This window comes from Crocodylus siamensis, chromosome 1 (assembly GCF_052110815.1).
Source record: "Crocodylus siamensis isolate JL-2025a chromosome 1, ASM5211081v1, whole genome shotgun sequence".
In the NCBI taxonomy this organism is placed as follows: domain Eukaryota; kingdom Metazoa; phylum Chordata; order Crocodylia; family Crocodylidae; genus Crocodylus; species Crocodylus siamensis.
The window spans coordinates 376,155,097-376,179,222 of NC_143395.1; the positions used below are offsets into that span (position 1 = coordinate 376,155,097).

The 24,126-nt window shown below is 44.4% G+C and overlaps 1 protein-coding gene across 4 annotated transcripts in view; it reads left to right on the forward strand.

Annotated features, from left to right (window-relative positions):
- STARD13 (StAR related lipid transfer domain containing 13) overlaps positions 1-24,126 on the forward strand; it is a 602,523-nt gene that overhangs the window by 349,332 nt on the left and 229,065 nt on the right. The window contains exon 1 of one of the 4 annotated variants that reach the window (XM_090027690.1): positions 17,844-18,053. The exons of the other annotated variants lie outside the window; for them this stretch is intronic. Within the exon in view, the coding sequence (XP_089883816.1) occupies positions 17,930-18,053 (124 nt within the window). The 5' untranslated portion in view covers positions 17,844-17,929. Of the gene's footprint in view, positions 1-17,843; positions 18,054-24,126 lie in introns of those variants that run through there. 4 annotated transcript variants of the gene reach the window in all.

A 24,126-nucleotide genomic window follows, 5' to 3' on the forward strand; every position in this document is an offset into this window, starting at 1 on the left:
TAACGTCTTCTACAGCTGTGTGAAATTTCACCGGGTGTTTCGTTTTGAAGTTGTTTCTATGTGTTTCAAGCTTGAAACAGTGAAATTGAAATGAAACAAAAGGCTTTGAAACAGCTTCAAAATGAAACGAGGGCACTCAAAACATTTCAAAAGTTTCAAAACATTTTGATTTTTGAAGCCGGGCTTCAGTGGCTTCAGTGCTGGCCCCAGACAGAAGTGGAAGCCTCCTGTCATCTAGCACACAGATCCGGGAGTCCACACCCACGGGAGGGCTGCGGGGCTGTGCCAGACTCCACCTGGGGGTGTGAGCCCCCATGCAGTTCTGCATGCTGGATGAGAGGGGGCTGCTGCTGACACCTGGGGCCAATGGCAGCAGCAATCTTCCCCGGCACTGGGTGTGAGCTGTGCCCAGTGCTGCTCCCAGGCAGCAGCGGCAGCCTTCTGTCATCCAGCATGCAGATCCAGGGGCCCACACCCCCAGGAGGAGTCTGGCAAAGCCCTGCAGCCCTCCCAGGGTTGTGAGCCCCCAGATCTGCATGCCAGGTGAAAGGAGGCTGCCACTGCCAGCAAGTGTCAGAAGTCAAAACAGCAAAATAGTTTTAACAAAACGAAATGGGACAGTGCTTCGAAATGAAACAATGAAACAAAAAACTGTCCCTTCGAAATGGTGAAATGGAAGTTGAAACAAAATGATGCTGTTTCGCACAGCCGTACTTTCTTCCAATTTCAAATGGAGAATTCTGATCAAATAAAATAATTTAAAAAATGGTTGTGCTTGTTATCCATCGTCACCAATGACGATTGTCAACAATTTCTTTTCCACAGTAATTTTGATTATGAGTTCTTATCTGGCTACAAAATCTAATATTCGGAGGAAAGTTTTACCCACACCCAGAACAAGTGTCAATGACCTAAAGCTCAACCCCTAGCCCGTGGGCCAGATCCAATCTGTGGTGACCTGTTGTCCAGTTAGTGGTGCTCCCCACACATATGGAAATTTGGTGGCAGAAGTGGGGTGGCACTGCTCCCCTGCTACCAAATTTCCAGACTCATTGGGAGTTCCAGGCTTGCCACAGTGCATTGCATGCCTGATCCCACCATGCAAAGCTAAGCAGCGAAGGAGGTGGTTCTGGGCCCCAGGGCCCAATCCTGGTGTGGGGGACCAGGTGGGGGTGGAACCAGGCCTCTAGGCCCAATCATGGCAGGAGAGAGAAGCACCAGGCCCTCAGGGTTCCTGGAGCATGGGAACAGGAGGGGACAGTGCTGAGGCCTAGTTCTGTTGCATAAGGGCAGGCAGTAATGGTCGCAGGTCTCTGGGGCCAAACTCCAGTGCACAGGGCTGGGAGGAGGGAGGGAAGAGGACCTAAGGCCAGATCCTGGTGCATGGGGCTCTATCTGTCCCATGGACCAGCTCCAAGCCACTCACAGCTAGGATATGAGTTGTTTCCAAAGTAATTTGGCCATCACAAATAAACTTTTGCTTCGCCTTTTTGTGACATGCAGTGTGCTCCCATGTATCAGGGGGCATTCTACCTTTTTTAGGATAGACTTTAGACATTCATTATACCTCTTAGGCCAGGAGTGAGCAATTATTTTGACCCAGGAGCCACATAGGGAGTTTTAATGAGTTGTTGTGTGCTGGATCAGCACCCCCCACTACAACAACTCACAAAAACTCCCTATGTTTTACCCACGGGCAGGCGGGTGGGCAGGTGGGAAGTGGTGTGCAGGAGTGAGATGGGTGGGTGAGGCTAAGATCACAGGATGGGGTCTTGGGGCAGCCTCTGGCTTGTGGGAGGGTGTGGCAGAGGGGTGGAGCATGAGGAGGGGCATATGCATGTGTGTGTGTGTGGGGGGGTGCCTCGCCTCTAGGTCCTGGGAGCTCGCTGGACATGAGGGAAGAAAGGAGAGGGCAGGGGGGCATGTGCAGCAGAGGTCAACTGGGTGGTGTGGTCCATGGCTGCCTCCACAGTGCTCTGCATGGAGCTGAGCCCTACCCAGGGCAGCCTGTGCCATGGTCCAACCCTGGCCAGTGCACACAGCTTCCAGCAGGGCTGTACCTGATGTGACTGCTGCTCAGTTCTCCTTGTTTCCAGTGGCAGCTTCTCTTCCTGCTGTCTTGCTCTGGGCTGGGAGGCTGCTTCAGCCACATGGCTCCTTTCTCAACATCTGGGGATGTGGCTCTGGCTCCAGTTCCAGCTCTTGGCTGCCTTCCACCCACTCTACCCAGCAGGCATGAATGGCCAAGTGGGTGGAAGGTAGTTGAGAGGTTCAGCCCAGCAACTCAAAGCCCACACACTGGGGCAGGAGCTGCCTCGCTGAAGCTGCCAGCTGCCTTCCACCCACTAGGCCTCCCACACCAGGTGGGCAGAGTGGGTGGAAGGCAGCCAGAAGCTGGAACTGGATCCAAAGCCCCATGTGCTGGAGCAGGAGCTGCCCAGCTTAAGCTGCCTCCTGGCCTGGAGCAACACAGCAGGAGGAGGAACTGCTGCTGGAAGTGAGGGAAGCCAAGCAGCAGCCACACTGGGAACAGCCCCACCAAAAGCTGTGCATGGCAGGGCACTGGTGGTGCCTGCCACATTAAGGGCCAAGTCAAGCAGCCATCAAAAACAGTGAGAGTTGGGAATGTTTTGGTACCTTCCAGGATCAGGCCCTCTTTTGGAGGATATATGTAGCTGCTGACATGCCATATGGTCCCCAGGTATGGGCAAATGTACATTTGGAGTGGCTTCTTACACTGTCTGGCATCAAGAATGTAATACAATCATGAAGAAGTAGGGCTGGAAAGGGCCTTCAGAGGTCATCTAGTCCAACCCCCTGCCTGAGGCGGAATCATCCCTATCCAAACCATCCCATACAAACCATAATTTAAACTCTGTGTGAGACTACCATCAACCCTGACACAACACTGACAACATCTTAACCTACCACAGAAAAAGTAGGGGAACTATGATAGCCAACCTTCTTCTTTTATAAAATGTTGTCAATATATGCTCAAGAGGTCCTGCATAGAACTGTCCCACTCTGTAGGCCCCCTGCTATGGAGGAAGGCAAAAATCACCACACTCCATGCCAATCTGACCATGGGGTAAAATTCCTTCCTGACAGCAAGACCTTGTAGCCAGGGCTGGATTAACTCTTTAGTGGGCTCTAGGCAAACAAACTCATGGGTCCCAGGCTGGCTGAGACCTCCCTGCCCACCCTGGTGCTGCCATCCACAGGGGGCTGGGCTCAGAACCACAGCTAGGAGGCAGCCACAGCGGCAAGGCTGGCAGATGGTAGGGGAAGGGAATGGAAGGGAAGTGGTTGGGGCCATTCCTGCCAATGGCAGGGAAAGGACCGGCCTCCCACAGCTCAGGGCCCTACGCATGTGCCTAGTTTGCTTATGTGCAGAGATTACCTGAACAGGGTGCAGGGCACAGGGCAAATCAGCCTATGCGGGGCCCCACCCCCAGAAGCGAGGAAGCCAGCGGCAGATTTGGTGGTGGGGGGAGGGCTGAGTTGCCAGATGTGAAGCCAGTGGCAGCACGGAGTCATTGTGGCTGCTCCGCCTGGCTCCACAGGGCTCCTAAAACATGGAGCCTGGGTGGTCATCCTGATTCATGCCACCCCCCTTCCCAGGGACAGCCTGTAGGGCTTATACATTAATCTGGCCCTACCTGCAGCCAGGAACCTCTGGCTTTGGTCACAGCAGAAGCATTGGCACACCCTAGTCCAAGTCCCCAGCCTTGGCTGTATCTAACACCTAATGCGTCTGAGAAAGACTTAAACCACCCTGACACGTGTAGCAGAAAGGGGGCTGGTGGGTTGGAACAGGGGCAGATGCAACCAGAAAAGCATAGAAGTATGAGAAATACCTATAGTAGAACATAAGCATAGCTATGCCTCGATCATCTCTGGCTATCCAACCTGTTCTTGAACACCGCCAGTGACGGGGTGTCCACAGCTTCCCTAGGCAGTCTATTCCACTGTGTTTGGCTTATCCCAGCTACACCTTTGCTGTAATTCCATGCCTGGCATATTTGTTCTTTTTAGAAACACTGTGTTTGCTATCTTATGCCAGGGACTTTTCATGATTTTCCGATGCAATTTAAAGTGGGAGTGACTGAGTTTGCTAATGTGGCAATTTTCAGTGGTCCAGCTTTCACACACATAAAGTAAAGAGTTTATGTTGCTGTTTATGCCTTAAGTTTTGTTGCCCCTTTAGTGCCTGTTTTCTCTCAGAACCCCATCCAGAGCTTTCCAAAAGCACAGCCATCTTTGAGCAATCTGTGGTATATTTTGTCATATATGAATGTATTATTTGACATGGTGCTTCCCAGGTAGCAATAACATAATAAGGGTATGTCAGGCTTCTTGAGAACAGGGAGGGAAATTTTTATAAGATGGTAAAAAAAATTCTGGTATAAGGAGAAATGTTGACTATAATGAAGGCATGATTTTGGGTCTCTTCTGCCTGTACCTGCTGGGGTCATTTATACCTGTAGATAGAGAGAGTAAAAAGCTCCCAGTTCCTATTTGTTAGTACTTCTGACTTACCATTCATAATTTTGCATGGGTGTAAATGATGACCTAAGGAATAAAATAGGAAAGAAAGAATCCAAATATCGTTGGTCCCTAATGGGAGGATGATATCTTCCTGCTAGAATAGTACTTATGACTGACTTCGATTATGACTGACTGCACTCATTTAAATTTAAATAATGGGAAGCTGCTTACAAACTTTCCAGAATGTGGAGGAATAACAAAAGGTCTCAGTTAAATAATCTCTGAGCTGAAGACAAGAGAAGACCAATTTATGCTTTTTATATAAAACACCTGGTCTTTTTTCTTTCCTTTTTTATATTAATAAGCACATACAACAAAAGATTGAAAAACCACTGTAGAAAACATACACTTACTAACTTTGTAGGTCAAATTCACGCAAAGGGTTTTGAATTTAATTTAATGTAATGTTTCCTCTTTGTCAGTCAGAAAAGTTAATTTATTTTATCCCTTTGGAATTAATACTGGGTCAGATCCCATTGTATTATAGTCTAGCCACTGTCTTGAGCATGAAAAATGTGGGGTTTTTCTCTTATAACTTTTGAACAGTAAAATTTAAAACATTGTTGAACTAGTTCATATCAATACAGCTGGGCAAAGAAATTTTTAATAAGTCATTATTCTCCAGTTTACTAATATCAACACCTACAGCTAGGCATTGGAATAGCTAAAAGTTACAGCTAAAACCCTATTCCACTTTTAGAGAGGAAAGTACCACTTACTTGCATAGCTATAGCCATGTAAGAGGCATTTTGGACCTGTTACACAGATTTAAATTTTTAGCCCAATATTTTGTTGGTTAGGACATTTGCCCAGGGAATGCCCAGGTTCTAGACCTCCCCTCACTCATATGGGGTTTGAACCTATATCTCCCACTTCCATCAAAGTGCTCTAACCAAAAGATCATGAGCCAGACTAGTGGGGACCAACCTTTTTTAGGTGTGCCACAAATCAGCCCTACATACTCACTAAGTACCACTCCAGTCCCCTTTCCCTGACCAATCTACTACTCTATGTTCTGCTCCCTGCCCTCTGCTCTCTTCCTGATCTGTTGCTCTGCTTTCTACCCCTTGGTCTGCGCTCCGCTCCCTGTCTGATCTGCTGCTCTTCTCTCTGTTCCCCACCCTTTCTGCTGTTGTGCTGCCTGCCCCATCCCTGATCTGCTGTGTGCTACACACAGCAGCTGCCCAGGCCACTTGCGGCACTCATGCCATAGATTGGCCACTCCTGGGCTACACCACTGATTCTCAACTGGATGCACACTGTTAGGTGTGCAAACAACTATGCATGATTCACAAGATAAACCCAGAGATTTCAAATAAGGAATCCAGTGTCCACAACACTTTGACCTGTTATGGTCTTTTTTAATCTTTGCAATTGAACAATTGCTCTTTTATTTTTCCATAATCAAAAACTGAGTGAAAGCTCTGACATTTTTCTAGCTTGAGTCTAATGAGGTGAAGATTCACTTAGCTAGACATTGCCAAAAGCATCCTCTATCCCTCCTGTTGAAGGTGGTCCAATTAATAGCCAAGAAGAGCAGAAATATCAGGGCAGAAGGAGTGATAAGTGCCTGAAGGGCAATTCAGAAAGTCTACAGGTAGCCAGTAGGATACAGTAATCATGAATCTGTGTTTGAACACCTGCTTCTGTCAGATTGCTCACTAGGTATCTCTGTTCACACAACTACCTACATATGAGAGTGGGGATTTCCCTAATGATCAGCACATTTATTCAGAAAGGGGTTGACTTCGGTTCTTTGCTCTCCCCAACCTGTGGTGGGTTTAGATTTGCATCATCCAGTTTTCATGAGAGTGCCCTAACCACCAGGCTATAAAAGAAGTGTAGTCAGTGCACCTAGAAGCTGATGCACTGAGCAATCAAGAATGCAGGAGTCCTAGGGCCAAAAGAAGAAAAAGCAGGAGGCAGTATAACTCAGTAGCCCAGTTAACAGGGCATTTCCTTGCAAAGGGTCAGGCCTGAGTTCCAGGTTCTATTCTCAAGATTGCTTGCATGTTTTACTTTACAAAATCATTGGATAAGAATCAGAAATAATTCTGCAACTGAGGAGCAGAACGTCAGGCTTTTCTTCCTCAACTGAATGCCTTAAATGCTAAGTTAGTGATTCTAAATTAATCTGCCATCTTTCTAGAGTGGTGTGAGGTGCCATTTAATGTTAGCACTGTTAGGTGTGCAAATATGATTCACAAAATAAACCCAGAGCTTTCAAATAGAAAGGTTTAAACAGTATGAATTCCTGAACTCTTGTGGGTTTTCTGAGTACTTTGCAAGCAGAAGAATTACTCTATGTTTTTTCCATAGTTACAAAACAAATGAAAACTAAGAACTGGCATGTTCCAAGGGGTGCTCTGAGCCTAACAAGGGGTGCCTTGAGTCTAAAAAGGTTGAGAATCACTGCTCTAAGTTACAGAGTTGGCATTCTCTCTTGGGCTAGGGATACAAGTTACACATAAATCAGTTTAAGTGATCAGAAATCAGTTTAAACCTATAACAGAATAGAAGTTCACTGCGCATAACCCAGTTTCAAAATGGCCAAAACTGGTTTATGGTAAACCTGGTTAAAAGTAGTATCAGACTTAACTGATTTGGGTCAAACCAGTTTATGAAATTTCGGTCCCAGACCCCTTCCTCGTTTAAGTTAAACCAGAGTCTATTCCCCAGCATCCCAGCATGCTTTCCAGCCTTAGGCTTTAGCTGGAGCAGTGAGGGCTGGCTGATCTGGGGGTGCAGCCCAGTCTACAAGGGGGGAGGGGCTGCCCCCAGGAAAACCCCAGTTGGGGGCTAGGATGAGGGAGGGGGGGTTAACAAATTTACAAATTTAAGCTTACTACTGGCTGCAGCTGTGGACTACAAATCCCACAGGGGTTGGACTTGAAGATCTATAAGGTCCCTTCCGACCCTACTTCTATGATTCTATGAAATCCCAAGACACCTGGAAGAGGTAGTGATAAGCAACCCTGCAGGTCCTGCTGCTGTAATTCTGACTGGAAATCCCAGAGACCTTGGGGGCAGCAGGAATAGAAAGTGAACACACAGTCAGAGAGCTGTGCTCTAGCACGCCTTGCTTTCTGGCCTGAGCTACTGCAGGCATGTGGCTGCATTTCCTGATCAAAGGTAAATTAAGTGTCTGTTCACTTCTGTTTCAGTTGAATCTCTGCAGCTTAGACTAACCTGCAAAGACTGAATCAATTCAGCCTCATACTTTTTGAGTATCTGTATCCAGCCCTAATCTCTTTTTTGCTCCCGTTTCACCTTCCTTTTCCACTGACTTAGCTGATTCTGTAAACTAGTAGCTAATGCACTTTTATGGGAATGATGGGTTTAACCCCTCCCCCCAACCTGAGGATGCAGAACCAAATCTCCCATTTCCTGAGGTCAGTTCTCTAACCTCTAGGCAAAAAGTAGGTGACACCACCAGTACTTTTTTACTTTAACTCAATGCTGTTAGTATACATTTTGGCATGTTCTGGCCACAGAATGTTCTACACTGTTGCGACTGTTAGGAATTGTTTGGTTAGTGTTATAAAATATTTTTTTAGTCTCTAAACATAAGGAATACAAATACTTTATATTGTGTAGCTTTTATTTATGAAAATTGATGTCATGTAAACAAAATATGATGCTAAGAAAATATTATCCTTACTAGAGGAGCTCAGCAAAAAAGGAGGTTAGACAGAATCTCTAAGAAGCCGTTTTTTGCCTTCCCTGTGCCTCATTATGTACCCACATGCATACCATTTCAAATCACGTTCAGGAGATTCCAACAAAATTCTGTTTTGCTGATAAGTGATTTCACTTCTCAGGCTGAAGATATGTCATATGTAGTATGATTACATAGCAACAAGTCAGTGATTTTTAGAAGTATTTTATCATGTTTGCCTATGATGTATCATAGAATCATAGAAAATTAGGTTTGGAAGGGACCTCAGGAAGTCATTTAGTCCTATCCCCTGCTCAGCCCAGGGCCATCCCCAACTAGATCATCCCAGCCAAGGCTTTGTCTAGCCAGGTCTTAAAAACCTCAAAGGATGGAGATTCCACAACCTCTCTTGGTTGTCTGTTCCAGTACTTTACTACCCTTCTGGTGAGTCAGTTTTTCCTAATATCTAATCTCAACTTCCCTTGCTGTTACTTGAGACCATTGCTTCTTGTTTTGTCATCTGCCATTACTGAGACCTTCTGTGTTCATATATAATCTTCTCCAAACACACACACTGTAGTGCTGATCCCAACAAATTCAACCTTAAATGAATTTGTCATACAAATGACAAGAAAAATATACAAAAATGAGGACACATTTATGTGGGGGTCACAAGCACTTCTAGACTTTCAGCTAACAAATATTTTTGCTTTTGACTGACATGTTCATTATTATATCCAACTTCTTTTAGCAACATTTGTTTGCATCCATCTCTCAAGGTCTCAAAGTTAGGCAAGCATGCTTATTCGTGATTCAACTAAAAAGTTAAACATGCAGTGAGTCACAGTCAACCATTCTCTAGTAAATCCTAAAACTGAGACTGCAGTTCTTATTGCTGACTTGTTAATATAACACAGACATCGACATTTCCTGGTAACTGTAAACAGTGAAATACTTTTGGAGTTAATGGAATACAGGTGGTGGCTGACGCTACCAAAATATTCTCACAGAAACAGAGACATTTTTGGATAGAAAGATCTGTAGATCCACCTAGGCCAGCCCCTTCTTCACAGCATGAATATCCTGCTTCTCAGCAGGAAGAACTAGATATGTTAGATGTCATAAAACAAGTACCCATTGTAACCTTAAGTTTCCTGATGCTAGCAGGAATTGCTGTATCACAGCCTGCAAAACCAAATTGTGCTGTAATCCTAGATCTCACAAATGAAGCAGACTCAAGTTGGATCTGATCCTCTCTGGAAGATCTATAGAGAAGTTGCAGGAAGTGATGTTGGTAATTAAGTAGCTGCCAGGCTTCAATTTGAATCATTCCTGAATCAATACTATAACTTGCTGACAGACATTTCTGTGCTGCTGGAGCACAGATGAAATCTAAAATCACGCTTAATACAGTTATTAAAGATACCACAGTACTTTTTATATTAGTAGGGATGTTAACTTGTGTCTCAGCCAAATTCAGCTGTAGTGATTATAATTTATATATATAAAATTCCCCTGATGCTGCAGTTTCCTCACTTCCTATCCTAAACTGCTATGAAGTATTTCAGTGAGCTGTTAAGCAGTTACCACATGCCACCTTAGAAGTGGTTGAATTTCATCTCTGATTGAAGTGATCTCTGTACATTGGGATGAACCCTCCTCTGTAAGTATCATCATTCATAATATGTCATTATTTGGTAGATACTTCCACCAGTTATCAATAACCTGATTACTGGGCGGGGGGGAAGAGAGAGAGAGAGAGAGAGAGAGAGTGTATGTGTGTCTGAAGGAAGTTCTTGTATTTCCAATTTGAACTGCATCTAGCAGCAGTTCAAGTACATAGTATTTGGAATCTGTCAGCAATGACTGCTTAGTATGCTTCACCAAGGTTCCTATGTCACCACAAGAACTTAGAACAAAATCCTGATGACTCTGAACTATGCCCATACGACATCGTTGTTCAAATGCCAGTGGCTGCCTGCACTTTTCCTATATTCATATTTCTACTATTGCTACCATGGTATAGCATCAATTGAAAAATTGGGGCAAAAAATCCTGGTTTAGGCAACCCCCCTCCCCCCGTTAATATGAATAAGTGGATACACAGAAAATAAAGGAAAACATAATTTAACACAGTGTCTTTTGTTAAGCACTTTGTAGAGGAAATGAGAAGCCAGAATAAAGAAAGCCAGGTAACCTGGATGACAGTGTTCTATGTCATTTCCTTTCAAGGTAACTTGCTTTATCAAGAATATTAAGCACCATAAATCTCAAAACTACTTGTACATTTTTTGAGGCTATCAATCCCCAAAATAAAAGCATCAATATCTCAGTCTCATCCATATATAAGGTCTAATTAGCTGCATCTACACAAGATGCTGATCCTTGCAATATCTTGTTACTACTGTGCAGTAGTGTCGCATGGCACAAAATGTGACTCGTAAAGATGTGGTAACTCCAGTTACTGCACAATCATTTAGTACTTGTTCATACACAAGTATTAAAGATCAGTGTCCGGTGTAGATGTGGCCTTTCTGTAGGAAATGTAGCCATACAATAACATCCACTCACAAATGATATATAGTTTATTTTTCCAGACAGGTGCCCAGTCAGTGAAGTGTAGACTCGCTCTACTTGATAGCGCTCCTCAAATACTAGAAGGGCTTCCATAAAGAAGAGGAAAAACACCTTTTCTGTCTTGCTGCACAGAATAGGACAAGTGGCTTGAAGTTGTAGCAAAGTAAACTTAGATCAGATATCAGGAAAAACTTCTTCACTTTTAGAACAGTGAGGCAATAGAATAGGTTAGGGAAGTTGTGAATTCTCTGTCACTCGAGGTGTTCAAGAAGATATTGGGCAGCCACTGGTCAGGGATGATCTAGCATAGCTATGCCAATGTTCAACTATGGGTATTTCCCATGCTTCTGAGCTGTGCTGTTTCCCATATGGAGCAAGGGAGGTGAAATGGGAGCCTCAGCCAGGAGGTTGGACTAGATGACCCCTTGAAGTCCCTTCCAGCCCTATTTCTCTACGGTTCTATAATTCTTTGACCTTTCTTTTTCATTCCCAAGCTTTCATACCAGCCATGTAGTAGATACACAAAAGAGACATAGAGGGCATTTAACCAAAGAAAGTAAGACTTTTTTTTAAAAAGTTGATAGGCTTTTAGGCACTTGTTTATTTTGACAATTTTTAGTCCCCAATGACTGTCAGAGACTAACAGATGTGCAAAGATTGTTGTAGCTGTAGTTGTTCAGAGATGATTTGAGATTGTCTTTACATGTCAGGTTTGTACTCTGGGGTGTAGGTTGTAGGTTTGTACTCCAGCATCTATTCACATGTTGTGCTTCCTTAGACAGTTAAATATGCAGTGACCTTCCCCTCAAGGCTACCACTGACTTCCTTTCTCACCCACAAGGAACTACATCAATCATGTTGTTGCTCACAGTACAGTTACTAAGAGGGGGTGGGGAGTAACAGGGGCAGTAGTCCTGGGCACTGACTTGAGGGAGGAAGGTGCAAAAATACTGGCTGTCACCTCTGACAACCAGCTGCACTGCTGCCCTGTGCCAAGGTAATATAACTGCCTTGTTATCCTTCTGGTTGCTCAGGCTTTTAAATTGTACATCATCTTTGACATAGACCTTTCTCCTCTCTAGATCTCACAGCCAGACTATACCTAAACCTAATTTATTCTTTTGGTGTAACATCTCTAAAGGGGAGGGGAGTTCAGGATGAGTGGTTGCTCCTCAAGGGAGCGAGCCTCAGTGCACAAACTAATTCTATTCCATCTCAGAGGAAAGGCAGCAGGAGGGAACAGCAGCTTCCCTGGCTCTCCAGGGACCTAGCAGACCTCCTGAGGCTAAAAAGAAAAGGCCTACAAAGGATGGAGGATGGGATTCACCTCCAAGGAGGAATATTCTGCACTGGTCCGGTCCTGCAGGGAGCAAACCAGGAAAGCCAAGGCTGCAACTGAACTCCAACTAGCTTCGAGCATCAAGGACAATAAAAAGTCCTTTTTTCAGATATGTGGGGAGCTGGAGGAAAAGCAAAGGCAACATTGGACCCCTGCTGAACCAGATGGGGCAACTGACAACTGATGCCCAGGAAAAAGCCAACCTATTAAATAGGTACTTTGCATCAGTCTTTCATCAGTCCCATGAGACGCCCATGTCCACCACGGGACAGGGAGGTCCGGGTGAGGGAAATCCCATGCCCTCCATCAATGCTGACCTTGTGAAGGAATACCTTGAGAGGCTGGATACCTTCAAGTCAGCCAGCCCTGACAGTCTACACCCCAGGGTACTCAAAGAGCTGGCAAGCATCATAGCCCAGCCCCTGGCACGGATCTTTGAAAACTCCTGGCACTCTGGTGTAGTGCCTGAAGACTGGAAGAAGGCCAATGTGGTGCCGATCTTCAAGAAAGGGAGGAAAGTGGATCCGGCTAACTACAGGCCCATCAGCCTGACTTCTATCCCGGGGAAGATCTTAGAAAAGTTTATTAAAGAGGCCATCCTTAATGGACTGGCCAACACCAACATCCTAAGGGATAGCCAGCATGGGTTTGTTGCAGGTAGGTCTTCCTTAACCAATCTCATTTCCTTTTACGACCAGGTGACCTATCACCTGGACAAAGGAGAAGAGATTGATATCCTATATCTTGACTTCAAAAAAGCCTTCAGTTTGGTATTCCATGATCACCTCTTGGCGAAACTGGCCAATTGTGGCCTTGGGCCCACCACGATCTGCTGGCTGAGAAATTGGCTCTGTGGTCGGACCCAGAGGGTTGTGATTGATGGCAGTCACTCATCATGGTGTCCTGTGACCAGTGGGGTCCCTCAAGGCTCTGTCCTTGGACCCATATTGTTCAACATCTTCATTAATGATGTAGACATTGGAGTCAGAAGCGGACTGGCCAAGTTTGCCAATGACACCGAACTTTGGGGCAAAGCATCCACACCAGAAGACAGGAGGGTGATCCAGGCTGACCTAGACAGGCTCAAATGGTTGGACAAGAACCTGATGGTGTTTAACACTGAAAAATGCAAGGTACTCCACCTTGGGAGGAAAAACCTGCAGCATCCTTATAGGCTTGGCAGTGCTACGTTGGCTAGCACTATAGAAGAAAGAGACTTGGGGTCATCATTGACCACAAGATGAACATGAGCCTTCAATGTGATGCTGTGGCTAGTAAAGCGACCAAAACGCTGGCTTGCATCCATGGATACTTCTCAAGCAAATCCCAGAATATCATTCTCCCCTTGTACTCCGCCTTGGTGTACTGCATCCAGTTTTGGGCTCCACAGTTCAAAAAGGATGTGGAATAGCTTGAGAGAGTCCAGAGAAGAGCCACGCACATGATCAGAGGTCAGGAAAACAGACCTTACGATGACAGGCTGAGAGCCATGGGGCTCTTTAGCCTGGAAAAGCGCAGGCTCAGGGGCTGGGGGCTGGACTCAATGATCTTCTGAGGTCCCTTCCAGCCCTAATGTCTATAAAATCTATTAAATCTGTCCACTGCAGCCTGGTCTGCCTGCTCACAATCACACACTCCAAATGCACAGATATGCTTGGTGAAGCAGCTGTGGGGATGTGCCCAACAAACAAAATCAGTCACACTGGGGACTGAAATCTCAAGAGTAGCCACAGAAGGACAGCCTTTCTGAAGTATTTTTTTATTTAAATCATTATGTAAAGGGACATACAAGCTAAACTGATATTCAAGTCATATTCTGCTAAACTGATACTCAAGCCCTGATACTCCACTAAACTAAATTGGCCAGAAAGTGGAATTCCTGCTCCAGAAAGATGCAAAATAAAAAAAAAAAATCTGAAAAAAATGCAATTTTAATGCATTCCAAGGAAAAGGAAATCCCAACATTTTATATAGAAAAATGTCCAAAGGCCCTTAGTTGTGACTTTGTTAAACATTCTCCAAGCTGTATGAAGTCTGAATGTTCATCTGAATGAACTATTTTGATGCAAGATGGGAATGTGCAGGGTGGGGGTCATTCCAAAGTTGCAGGGCCCTCTGAGCAGTGAAGTAACCAGGACAGGGCAACTAGGCATTGACTTGTGGGATGGTGAAAAAAATGACTGCTGCAGGCAGCAGTACAATTGCAATTGTGCTGGCAGTAAGATGGCAACTGGAAGTCGCCTTTGCTCCTGTGCCCTAGGCTCCCAGCCACGTTGCTATGCTAAGCGTCAAAGAGCCATCGAATTTGGACAAAGATAAAAGCATTATTTGATGTTTTTATACTTGCTGTTGAACTATTATTGGATGGAGGGACCAAAGATGGCATGATTATAGTAGGTTTTGAAACGAGGCAGTGTTTTACACCCAGCTGCCTGCCCCACCATGCAAATGTTTTGTAAGTTTTGTTAGCTAGTAACATGAGTTCCAGCTGAGGACCATCTTTTATATTAAATTATTGGGAACTGATTTTCTCAATGACATTCTTAATTTTGTTGTAAAGAGATGAAAAAGCAAATGGCTGCTGTATTCACTCAAGAATCCAGTTGTTCCTATGGAGACACTCACCTGATACTTTTCCTCTGTCAAAATATATCCTGTTCTGTTCTTCTATAAATAAATTGCTACTTTTAAAATTAGTAGATTTAAGGAAAAAATCCTGAATGACTAGTAATAAAAGTTCAGGGGAAAGGGTTTTACTGTATTTTCTAATCCCTAGGACTCATCCTGTTTGGGTCAAAATGAGTAGGAATTTAGCCATTGACTTTAGTAGGAGTTCAATCAGCCAACAGAACAGAAACTGCAAGTAGTAAAAAAAAAATTGTTAATTTGAGGCCAGATTATCATCTACTGTCATTTAATTGGCATCTAATTACCACAGCATTTGGGGGCACTGTAAATGGCTACAAATATAATTAGAACATTAGACCTTTTGTGCCAGAATATCATCAGAGCTGGATTTTAATTAGCATTTTACATGTTGTGAGTGAAGTCTGCCGGCAAGTTTAAAAAAGCCAAATTCTGTTATAATTCCTGTGTATTTTATTGGCAGTGAGTAAAATCAAGACAGTGTTATCGTGCAACCCACACTACAAAGGGCTGTTTATTTTCTCTTTTCTTGTTCATCAAATACTCTATTGAAATAAATACAAATTAAACTAGTTTAAATGACTTGTACCTAGCTGCTCATCAGCTGATTCAGTGGAAAATATGTTCTCCTCTTTCTGGGATATGTTATCTGGCTTGTTCAGGATAAGGAAAAGTGTTTCACAATGTAGGTACAGGCACATTGATCAATTGCATACTCATTCCTTTGCCTTCTGCTTAAAATATAAGCAGGTGGTTAACCAAAACTTTACCTTCTATTAATGTTTCCTGAAATCTTAACAGGAAATGAAAAGGCTTAGATCTGTTGTCAGTTACAAGCACACTTTTCTGAGTGCCTTGTAGCACACCCTTTACATAACTTGCTTTTGATGTAATATATCAAAAGAAATTACTATTTAGAAGTCATATCATGGGACACTTAATCCTCATTAAAAGTTTATTATCTAAATGTGGGCTGATCTTGGTTTTCCATGAAACTGATGTGGTTCTTGTTAGTTTCACTACTGCTCAAGTTTTAGATTAGTTTCATCCCTGTTGCTGTGCTACTGTTTATGAAGCATTGTTAGCATTGTCAGTGAGCACTGGAGCTGTTCAGTTCAAATTTAGCACTGTATCAGTTTCAAATCAATTTACATTGGTAAAGCAATTCTAATTAAAAAGCCATCAGGATAAAAAATGTTTCTGACAACTTGAACTGACATCTTAAAATGACAGTTTATATATTTCTGATGGATTAAGCCCTGTGCTCTTACACCAAGTTTCTGATTCATCAAGGTCAAGTGCTATTTCAAACCATCAGTATTAACACTTTTCTATACAGAGTTATGTTCTTTCCTGTCCTGTTAGTTCCTGTCTAATTGTTGTTCCTCTATAGTATCTCCTGTATCTTCTTCAGCTCTTCATATGATTGGGTTTTTTATAAACATGTTTTATTGTGCAGCAAGCTAAATTGGGACTACAGTTAAACCCTAATCTAGCTCTTTGAACTCTAAAGACTATCAGTGAGAGCTATGGACTAATCAGGAGCTGGGGTTGCACTGAAAGAATGGATAACAGCATCTCTCTACTCCCCTTCCAGCCATCATAGAAAGTGACTTAAGAAATGAGTGCTAGCGATAGACCAGGGGAAACCTGGACATAATAGGAGGGAAAATGATCTGTGTAGGAGGAGAACTGTTAAAGGTCACAAAACTGGGGAGCATCAGTTTGGAGCAACAAGTTGGTCATAGGATACAAAACTTTTCATGGCTAAATTATGGTTCCAGATCCAGCTCATGTCATGATTTGGCCTTGCATGGCTGCTGCTGCTGGTCAAATAGCTGTTTTAATATTCTATGGTAAATGAATTGCTGGAGCCAGCCCAGTTCCTCCTGGACAGAAGCCCACCTCACAAAAGAAATATAATAACTGGCACACACTGTTATAGGCAGTATCTATAATAAATTAAATGGGCACAGAGATAAAAGTATCCTTCTTCCCTCGGCAGTGTTTGTCCACTTGAAGTTTGAGGCACATTTGTGATTAGCAGGGATCCTGAGTTTCTCTGATTTAAAAAAAATCCTCAATTTTCAATTTAAAAAAGTAACCCCAGATCCACATTTTCCATGATTAATATGAAACACCACTAATATACAGTAGTGTTTCATTTAAATCCATGGCGACATGGATTTGGGGTTACTTTTTTAAATTGAAAATTGGGGATTTTTTTTAAATTGGAGAACCCCAGGATCCCTGATGATTAGCAGAGCATAGAGCTGTAGCACTGGTGCCTGTACCCTGCTGTTCCTGTGGATAAACTCAAGATACTGGAAGTCTGGGAAAAGACGGCAAAGCACAGCTCTTTATCCAGGGAGTCTGGGCAAAAACTCTTTGATCCCAGGACTCTGCAAAAGCTTTGCTACATTTGGATGGGAAAGGATAGGGCAGAAAGGAGAGGCCTCAAACTAATTTAGTAAGAACATTTGGTACTTCAGTTCAGCTGGTGCTAGTCCTCTAGTCTGTCTGGGTTTCACTGTTGTTCCTCCTGTTTTAATTGAAACAGCATTAGGACAGCTGTCTTCACCAATTTTGCTCATCTCGTGTATGGCATCTACTTCAGCAGCACCAAACTTAGCAGTGCTCAGGACACCAGAGGACCATCCCCCTCTCCCCGGGCGGTGCCCTAGCCGCTGGTGAAGCAGGCACAGCGCAGTGCTCAGGGTGACCGAGGTAGGAAGAGGAGGCTAAAGCCACCCAAGGGTGGAGGCCGAGTAGTCTGAGGTATTTTGGAGGCAGGGGGTCCCGGCGGTGGGGCGGAGGGGGGTCCGGTTCCTTGCTATGAAAGGGGCAAGTTGACAAGTGGCGGGCAGAGGTGAGGAGGGAAAGGAGCTGGGAGGAGGGGGGTCCTTGCGCCCCGGGAGACACCTGCTCAGGGCGGTCCCGGGGCTGCTCCAGGCCCCGCCCAGGGCCGCGGGGCGCTGCGAGCCGGGGGCGGGGGGCACTGAGCGGCTGCCCCGCGCCTCGGGCGGCGGCGGCGGCGGCGGCGGCGGGGAGTGGCGGGGGCGGGCCCGCGCGGAGCCGCCCGTCCGTCCCGTCCCGTCCCGTCCCGCCGGCCGCAGGGGCATGAGCGGGCGCGGGCCGGCGCCCCCGGGGCGGCCCCGAGCATGAGTGGCGGGCGCGGCGCGGCCAAGCCCCGGCTGCGGCGGTCGCTGAGCGAGCAGCTGCGGGACTCCACGGCCCGCGCCTGGGACCTGCTGTGGAGGAGGGTCCGCGAGCGGCGCCTTGCAGGTCAGTGCCGGGCCGGGCCGGGGTCCCGCCGCGGGGCCGGGGCCGGGGCCGGGGCCGCTCCTGGGCTCCAGCAGCGGCGTCCCCGGGGCATTTCGTGTCCCGCAGCCGGGCCGGGGGGCGGGGTGTCAGGCGGGGACCTGCCCGCCGGGATCCAGGGGCGGGGGGTGTCGTCGGGGCGCGGGCTCCGACCCACCTGGGCAGCAGCTGCCCGGGCAGGTTTCCCCGCCTCTCGCCTGCTTCCCGGCCCGTCAGCGCTGCCGCATCCCCTGGGGAGGGGGAGAGTCGCAGCTGTAGTCGCCACGCACCTCCCCGAGCCACTGCAGTGCGCGACAGCCCTCCCGCGGGGCAAGGGGCCGCGCACAACGGGAGCCTCGGGGAGAAACCCGCAGGGGCAGCACGTGGGCTCTGCCCCGCAGCACGGCCGGGTTGCGAAGGGCTGGGAGGGCTTTGATCCAGGAGGCACCAAGTGCAGGCGGGAGCGGGCTGGAGATGTCGACGCAGACGGGCTGTTGGGACGGCAAGAAATGTGTCAGGAGTGTGGCCAAAAGCAGATGTAAGGGGGGAGATCAATTTGCAAAAAAAAAGGGGGGGATTTTTCAGCCAGGTTCTGTTGTGTTGTAAATCATTTGCTGACGCTGCCTCGAGCTTTTCCGCTACCACTGGTCAGTGTTGCTGGTGTGTGCGCGCTCCCTCATTATGCCCACCAAGCGTTTGTCCAGACCTGCAATGAAATTAAATGCAATTAACAGAAAGGATACAAATGATGTGCTCATCTTTGGTTTTTTTGAAGGTTTAGCACGAAACATGGTAAAGAACTGGCCGTCAGAGAGTAGTGGCACGGATATGAGACAGGCTCAGAAGCAAGTTGCTTGTTTTTCACTTGATCATTTTCTAGCAGTTTTCTTACTCTGAATAATCTTGTCTTCTTGTATATCATCTCCTTGTGTCTTTGTTAAAAGAAAATGCCAGCAGGGCATTCATCTGGGACACTGTAAGCCATCTTCTGTCAAGCAGACTTCAACTGCTGCTCCACTGAGCAGAGGGCCTGGGCTGGCTGCCACAATGCAAGAGACAACTTCTTAAAGGGACTGTAAATTAAAATGATTGAAGTCAGGCTTCCTACCTGTAAAGCAGCTGAAATACTGAAGGCCCTGGCTTAATTTAAATGTAATTCCTTCTAATATAATGTGCTGGTGACTTCTGTGGCAAAGGTGCCCTTCATCTGGTCAAATGATTTACATACAATGTTTACAAAGAGCATCTGTAGACCTAACAAATCCAAATATTCTGTTATTCAGATGTTGTGTGTCTCTTGGCTTCTTGCCCTTGCATTTGTATTTATTTATCTTTGGGTTTATCTTAGTCATGGCCTCTGAGGCCCCAGTAAATATTCCTGTGGCCTCTTCCTTCCAGTTTTCTTTAATGAAAAGGGCATGGGATTTAAGTTGGTCTAAATATGTCATTGTTTGCTGGCCGACTGGTCAGCTGCCCAGCTATAGTAATAAATAAGATCACAGTGAGGTGAACAGTTGTCCAACTTTCCTTCTTCCCAAAGCTGTTACGCTGCAGTCCTGTTATGGTGCAGTCCTGAATGAGAGTCAAGGCAGCAGTGCTTGACTGTTAACTAGTACTTAAGAAGAATGACAGGTGAGAATAGCTCTCTTAACCCTTCCCTTGCTGTTATTTTCCAGACTTCAAGCCAAATGAGAGCCACTCGGTTATATTTGTCATAATCATTATTATTATGGGTGAACATGCAGATGTTTGTGTGTTCTTACATATTTACTCTCTTGTCTTGTATCACCTTTTCATCTATTTATTTAAGGCTCAGATGAGTTGCCTGATGTATCTGTGCAGGGGAGAGCATAAAGCACTCTGTAGACCCCTGCAAGGTCAAGCTGCACTGATGGTCCATGTATTACAAAGGACAGCAGCTGGTAATTCTCCTCCCACACACATGGGCACACAATGGATAGGCTAGACCAGGGAGCAAGCAGAGCCTTAGCTCTGTCTTTCCAGCCAGAACAGCTAGCCTGCAGTGGGGGAGAAAGTAAATCGTGCCAGAAAGAGGCTGGAGCAATTTGTTTTCCCCCAAGCAAAAATGAGGAACCAGATTGTGACTGAGAGTTCCTACTGAGCTCCTGGGACAGCATAATTACATGTTGCCCTTTCTACAGACTGGATTGTAAGATGCTTTTAAATCCTCACCTGTTTGGTTTTTTCCTAAAATTAATGGATCTGCTTGAAATAAGGGCATGAATTCTGCTCTTACTAGATTCTGTGGGTAACTCCTATGTCATTAGAATTCCTACTATGCCACTATCTGTATTTGTCAAATTAGAGTTTAGTAACAGGTCTATTTTCGTTTTTATGTAGGCTCAAGGTTGGAAAAATGAACTTAACCATTCATTTATTGAGATGTATCAAACTCACTGGGCATAGCTCACCAAATTCTTTAAGAAATTCTCAGTACACTCAAATTTACCTTATAGTATAAAATAATTTAGGCCATGATGCAGCACGTTTACATCTTACTGAAGACAGTGATTATTAAATTTAACCACAAGTTTAAGTGCTTTGTTGGATTGGGACCAGATTGATCTAAGAGGTCATATTAAAGAACCCAGATTATTAGTTTTAACCTTTTTGATAAATCGGGCCAAGTCTCAGCTATAACATTTGAGGAATGGAAATCCATTACTTCAGAAATGTAACAGTTTTTCTGTTACATCTCCAAACTAGTCATCTTGACTTTTTAAAACTAATGAGCCTGGTACACATACTAAGATTCTGATTTAAATCTAGCTCACATGCATTGTAAAATATGACCAGTAATAATTAGGATGACTTATATTTATTTAGCACTTGTTTCAGAAGGATAACTTGTAGGTAGCTTGAAGTGTTTTGCACATTCTGACATTCTGCCAATATCTAAATATATTAAAAAATCGGCAACTCTACAAGAATATTCAGGGTTCAAAGTCAAGCACTCAAAAAGGTAGGAGACACCAGAATTAAGAGTGCCTGCACCATTTTAATTCAGTTCCTTTGTGCCTGTGCACTGTGATTCAGTCTTTAATTACATGATTACACGTTATTTTTTCCACAGAATGCACTGTGCACACTGACTCAAAAATGATTTAATATTTTACCTTATCTTAACAGTTCAGTGTGTGACCCTTATACACTAAATACTACTCACATCCTAGTCTGTATAAAGAATGATTAATTTATCATGCAGGTTTGTATGGCACTCATCAATATTGTCTCATAACTTTTATTTTTATAATAGCCCTGTGGTAAGAAGATCTTACTATAACTATTTCTAGCTATGAAACTGGGAAACAGAGAGTTTAAGGTTAAAAGTATCCACAATTTTCAGGTGCCAGTTTGAGGACCTAATTTTTCAGAAGGGGGCTTATTAATATGGATTGATCAGCTAACTTTAATTCTGGTATTTCCTAACTTCTGAACAATTAACTTTATGACCTTAATGTTCTTTTAGTATAATTTTGAGTCTGTGTATAATATCTTAAGTTTTGGGTTGTTGTGTTTTTTGGGTTTTTTTAATACGAACTGAAGAAACAGAAATTCCATTGTGTGGAGTCATATTGACATGCATGTGGTTCATTGGCAGGTTCGGAAAATCAGTATCCACCAGCCTGACCTGGAAAAATTATAGGAATGGATTGACTGATACCAGTGGTGGATTCAGTTGTCACCTGTTGTGTGGGGACCAGCCACAAGAGGAAGATGAATCATGTATTTTTTCCAGTAGATTTCAAATATACGTGCAGATAGTAAAGGAACAATATGGTTCAGGAATCTTGGGTTTTGCTCCAGATTCTGGAGGAGTTTGTGGGTTGGTGGCCGAAAATCCTTTTACCCTCCTTCCGTCTCATCCAAACTATCTCTTTCCTATTCCTGTTCATTACCATCACCTCCTCTGCCTACCTGTCCCATTCTCCTTAAATAGGTTGTCCTGGTCTCAGGCTGTCCAAGTCTCACAGGCTTTTCAATCCATTTCGAGGGGGATGTCCTTGTAGTATAGTGTAGATATGTGAGAGAGAATGGAGAGATAAGTGTGCAGTCTGCTCATTTCGGTTGTTGCTGCTATAGCAGCAGCATGGTGTCCTTGCACCCAGCTTTTGGTGTAACAGCAATCATGTGAGGCTGCTATTGTTGCCATGACACAGATTCCTGGGATGGGTTGCCATTTTGATGCCCCCATTGAGTTGGGGCCCAAGGCTGATGTCCCATTTGCCCATTCCAGTTACATTACTGCATAGAAATATCAAAAGTTACAGCCCTGATCCTTGAGGGACCCACCTGCTGAACCGAAGGGTGGATCTTATAATGGGAAGTATCAGACAACCTTTTGTGAAGGCATCCTTGAGGGCTCTGCTTATCACAATTAAAAAAAAATATCACCTTACCTGTGATAGAAATGCAGCTACCTGGAGGAATAAACTGGACATCAGCTTAAGGAGAAAGTTAATAACTTTTCCCACTGAAATTTTAGGAGAGACTGAGGAAGTCAGAAAGCAATTGCCATGGTTGGATTTTGGCAAGGACACAATGTCCCTTGTCTTATGGAAAGTGTTTTGTGGTATTTTTGTTTTTAGTCACTGCAAGTGATCAGGCCCTGATATTTTCCCAAAGTGTCTCTAGCATCCTAACTCAAAGGGGAAAATGCCTCAGTTAACTTGCAGCCTCCTTTGCTCTGGATGTTTCATCCATTTATACAGCAGGCTCAGCCATTCTTATCTTACAAGGTCTGGTAAAATCAGTCTTCTACGCTGACTTAAATGTCATTTGTCCTCTTTGAAACACAGCTCTTTTACAACGTTTGGTGTGCCTTCAGTGTAGGTGAGTTTTGACAGCTCAGAAGTTGCTCAGAAGTGGGTTGGTATTCAGCTGTTTATAAATTGGTGTAGACCCGTTGACTTCAAAAGAGTTCCATGAGTTGGTTAAGAATATGGTTTAAAGTTATTTCAAGGAATGTTTAACAGAGGATGATAATTATGCTTGGTGACATATATCATGTTATTTTTCTTTAGTTTTAGGCACTCAATTGAACAAAGGCATATCATTTTTTATTTTTTTAATGTTCTTTTCATTTTAAGTTGACATTGGCATTTATGATTAATGCCAATCTATCTTGGATTCATCCTGGCATTTTCCTTAGGAATTTCCAATATAGCAAGCCAATACGTTAATATTATAAAAATCACATCAGAGTTATAAAATAAAATCTTGGCACTTTCGTATGTCAGGTTAGTAGGATTTGGCTCCGTGTCCTATGACACATGCAAAGATACATTTTTATGCTGGTATCAATGTTTTACACATGGTCTGATTTTTCAGAGCAGTTAAGACAATTGATTTAAATACTGGTTGCATATTTGAAAATCAAACCTACAGTGATTATGTTACATCGTACTGAGACACAGCTCAAACTTTACATAATGCCTTTCGATGTATGTTGTGCAAGTTCACTTTAACATTGTTCCATTGCCAGTAAAAATCTGCTAATCCGGGGGAGAAATGTATAAACATCTGGCTTCACTGATGATACTTTGTTGAACCTGCAGTTCCATGCAATGGCAAAGGAAATGCTTGAGCCATATTTTCCAACACAAAATCTTTTAAGAGAACATCAGTTTTCTATCTGATGGTGCTGTTACAAATTCTTCACTTAAGTAGTGACATTATTTCTGACCAATAAAAATACATCCCAGGATGAAAGAAGTGTGTGCAAAATTTTAAAAGCAAGACCTATCAGTAGCGTATCTATGGATAAGAAAGCAAGACATGAGCCTAGTCACTAACTAAGGGGTGGGAGGATGCTGGAATGGAGGCAGTGGGACTTGAGGCTGTGGGAAGTGGGGATTGGAATCCTCTGTCAGCTCCAGGCATGGGTGATGCCACTTCTGTGGGTGGAAGTGGTATCAGCATGGTCATTATTATCCAGGGCATTAATGTTCCTGAGTGTAGAGACTAGGGCTACACGAAATTTTGCCTGGTGTTTTGTTTAGATGCATTTTGAGCTCAAAACAGCGAAATCAAAATG